The sequence below is a fragment of the Arachis ipaensis genome, chromosome B5 (assembly GCF_059453495.1).
Source record: "Arachis ipaensis isolate K30076 ecotype BB chromosome B5, ASM5945349v1, whole genome shotgun sequence".
Taxonomy (NCBI): Eukaryota; Viridiplantae; Streptophyta; class Magnoliopsida; order Fabales; family Fabaceae; genus Arachis; species Arachis ipaensis.
The window spans coordinates 139,514,505-139,518,639 of record NC_142440.1 but is presented as its reverse complement, the minus strand read 5'-3'; the positions used below and the strand labels follow the sequence as shown (position 1 = coordinate 139,518,639).

The 4,135-nt window shown below is 36.1% G+C and overlaps 1 protein-coding gene across 1 annotated transcript; it reads right to left on the bottom strand.

Annotated features, from left to right (window-relative positions):
• Positions 1–741: 741 nt before the first annotated feature.
• On the bottom strand, positions 742–1,281 carry LOC110262513 (uncharacterized). The gene has a single exon (XM_021102746.2). It carries the CDS (start codon positions 1,279–1,281, stop codon positions 742–744), a length of 540 nt encoding a protein of 179 aa, XP_020958405.1.
• Positions 1,282–4,135: the final 2,854 nt, after the last annotated feature.

Sequence of the window (4,135 nt, the reverse complement as noted above, 5' to 3'; positions counted from 1 at the left end):
ATCAAAGAAAAGAAATGATGGAGCTCAGTCAACAAAAATTGCTCCAGATCAGTTTGACTCTCCACAGGGACAAAATGATTTCTTTCAGACGTAAGATTCAGTTTATTATTCCTGAATTCTTTTTCTTACTTGGCATACTTTTGCTACAACCTTTTCTAATTCCTCCAGATTCAATTACTAATATTTATTTATATTGCTTAGGGTGCCAACTGTAAATATTGATAGTGAGCAAGTCTTACAGACACAAGGAAGCTCTACACCTTCTGTAACGACCCAATTCCCAGTAAGTCATGATCATACCAGAAATCAAGTGTCACCAACTTGTTCACATGAAACCTTTACTATGTATTATTAAGCCTGTAATCGGGTTAGCGTACTATCGAGTTTTGGAAAAACTTTTATAAGAAAACTTGCAAGGACAACTAATTAAACATACACAAGCCGGCATTATATACAATCACAACACATAGCATAGGCCACGCATAAGCATACAGGTACTGTCGTACATATATGTATATATATATCCTGAGTTAGCATACAACCCTTCAGAAATACTACTATGTACAACCCAACACTCCGGGCCCTGGTCCATATAGAAAACCCCTAAACTGGCACCCGAACTAGCCTAGTCCACTATGTACACCCTACTCTCTCAGTGAGTCTGACCAAAAGTGAGAGATTAACACAAAGGCTAGGCTAACACAAAAAACTATCAAAAGGCACAACCGCAGCTCCCAGGACTCAGCTGTCATCGTCAGAGGAGATCACAACCACATCAGAACACTCCTCAGGATCCTCGTCCTCGTCATCGGAAATCTCTATAATCTCGGGAGGGGCACTGGCACTCGTGCTACTGGTCTGACCAGCACTCGCCGGTCCACTAATAGAGGCGGTGAGCGGCTCCTCAGAAGATGGCTCGGATGAAGATACTGAGATCTGCTCCACGGGGATGTCCTCCTCCGGTACAGGCTCTGGAAAATGCTCCTCCATGGGCTCAGGCTCAGGGTCCGCCTGATCCGCAGGCTGATCGGGATGCTGGTGAGGCACCGGCCCATCATGAAACGGGTGAAATGGAGCATCCGAGTGGAGCCACTGCAGTGGGAACTCATAGGGCATGTCGGGGTTAAACTGTGGAGTGTCAATCGGGTGATGGAACGGATGATCACGCAGAATGTACATACGAGTCCTAATCTCCGCAGCTACTACATAAAACCTATGCTGTACAATATCCTCGTATATATAGGGAGGGTCCATCTCGTAAAATATAACTCCGGTCTCCATCTGAAGGGGAGGAAGAGAAGGGGTAAGAACTGGGGGGGTTCTTAGTAGGGTCGAGGGTGGTTAGTTTAGTCAGGATTACCACAGTTCAAGTAATTCACAACGAAATATACAAGTGTCACAAAGAAATATCTAGTCACCACTATTCAGAATAACATTAAGGAATGTATAAACACAAGAAGACAATCACAAACAATTTCACAATGTCAAGTAAAATGCAAATGCGCATCAAGAATGATGCATGTCTATTCCTAACGCAGGCCATGAGCTCATGTGTCGGTTGCCTACCCGCTCCCGACATTACCCGGGCACGAGTCCCAGATATGGTTTTCCAGATGCATCAGTGTGCTTATAAGTCGTACGGCTAGGCCGCATACAGTGTGACTTTCCAAATCAATAAGCGTACATCTGAAAAACAGTTCTCAGTGTGTGGGCGTCCCCACTTTACATTTGGCACTAAGTCCCAAACAATGTCACATCTGCTCTCCTGTGGCAGTAATTTTGAATAAAAACTCAAAATAGCATTTTCCTTTCAAAACTTAGTTTATAATAATAAACATAACCTCAGTATTTTTATAAAAATATAATGACATCCTTTAAAATAAGATTTCCAAACTAATATCTTGTCCTTCAACGAGACCAAAAACCTGTTTTATTTTTTATCAAAATATTAACTTAAAAATTTATTCATTCTCGAGCTGACTAAAACACAACTTCATCAAAATATCAATATATCAACAAAATTCAACATGAAATGCAATCAAATTTCAATAACACTCAATCCAAACATCAATTTACTTATCAAATATCATTTAGTCGGTGAAAATTTATCAAAATCCTACCTTCGTACGTAATCGAAATACTCGAAACTCTAGAGAAACTTTCTGACCGTGCTGCTGAAGGGAAAAACGTCCGGAATCCTCCGTGCCTCCTAGAACTCCAGCTGGCCAAGCTCAAGGGGTAGGGGAGCTACGTCACCGTCGATTTTCACCGGACAAAAGTAACGCCAACACGTAGAGGAGGAAGATACGAACACTTTTATCGGATTAAATTTTTTATTGGAGTTACGGATCGAAAGAAATCGAGGCCGGAAGGTTAGAGGGTTTTACGGTTCTCTCATAAAGCTTCGATCTCTCTCTCTGTTCTTTCTTTTTCCTTAGGCTTAGTGAATGAAAATGAAAAGTTAAGCAAGGAAAGTAATTGATGATGATTAAGGCTTAATGAGTTGTCAAGTTCTTATCTTACATTCCTATATTAAAACCACGTTTCCCCTTTTCTTTGCCTTTCATTCCATGTACATATATATATATATATATATATATATATATATATATATATATATATGCATGCAATGCATACAAAAGATATATGTATAAAAGAAACATTAGTAAGAATTATATATATGTACATAGTTAAGCATGCAAGCCACGTTTTGGCTTTCTTTATCTTAATTCCCTTAAGGCTTCGGCCAAAGGGAAATAAATATATAAATATTATAAATATACAAATATGATAATATAGTAAAGATAATAATAATAATAATAATAATAATAATAATAATAATAATAATAGTTTTCTTTAAATAAAATATTAAATCACAAATAACTCATTATTTAATTTTTCAAAAATTTGGGGTCTTACACCTTCTGTAGATGCTGCAAGCAATACCAAGTAAATTGGTTCACTGCATATTGTATTTTCAGTTTGGTGGTTGCCCAAAAATAAATTTAATGTCTTTCTAGACCTCTGATTTTAATCTTGGTTTCTAATTTTAATTTGTTATTTTTTTTAGAAAAAATACCTCGGAAACTCCGGTCAAATATTTTAGAAAAAAGAAAATCTTCCCAAGAAAGATGTCTAAAACTCAACAAGCGTAAGTTAAAAATATTTATGTTACTCTTTTAAATTTAGTTAATAATTTTTGTTTAATTAATCAAAAGAAAATTGTGTTTAAATGTCACTAGAGCTACACCTAAATCAGAAGTACAAATCGTTGAGTTTCAACAACAAACTCGTTCTGAACCTTTGGAAATGTGAGTGTTTCAATGTGCAAATTTCTATTTTTCAAAACAAATTCTAATTATTCTAATTATTCAACATTAACTTTATTTTTGTTTACATTCCTTAGACCTCCTCTTGCATTGTCTCTTCCAAGTTCAGTTCAGGAAGAGTTGATGAAGGATGACTTCATCTATGTCCCTCCACAAGAGGAAACACAACAAACATCTAATAATGAGTAAGTTAATAAATATTTATTCACCACATGAATCATGTTCAATGTTTACTGCTTATAAATGGTTTAATTATGGTTCAGTTGAAACTAGAAATGAATTCAATCTGCTTTGGGCTCTCTTCTGCTTATTACAGCTGCCCTCAAGAAGCTGAAAAGCAGGGTGTTATAATATCTCTTACGAGTTCTATAATTGAAGACTTAATGAAAGATGACTATGTGTATGAAGTTTCTAATGAAGAGTAAGTTTCACAAAAAAATTATTTTTATTAATTTTAATGGTTGTTATTGAACTGTTTTATATTTAATGCAACAGCCCTGCAAAAGAACAAGAACAACAAGCCCAAGAACCAATGGTGCAACAAGAATCACAACAAGAAGCACCTGTTAATGTGTAAGCAGTAAATTCTTTAATATCACTTTTGTTTAATATAATTTCAGTTCACTCTACGTTTAGGTTTTGGTTCAGTATAATTTTAGTTTTCGGTTCACTATAATGATTAGTGTAATTTCTGTTAAATATCATTGTGAAATATGATAATAGTTTGGGATAATTATAGAAATCTTTACTGTTTAATGCAACAGACCTGCAAAAGAACAAGAACAACAAGCCCAAGAACCAACGGT

Excerpts from the sequence above, each read along its gene's own strand:
- LOC110262513 (XM_021102746.2), bottom strand. The coding sequence starts at position 1,281 with ATGGAGACCGGAGTTATATTTTACGAGATGGACCCTCCCTATATATAC.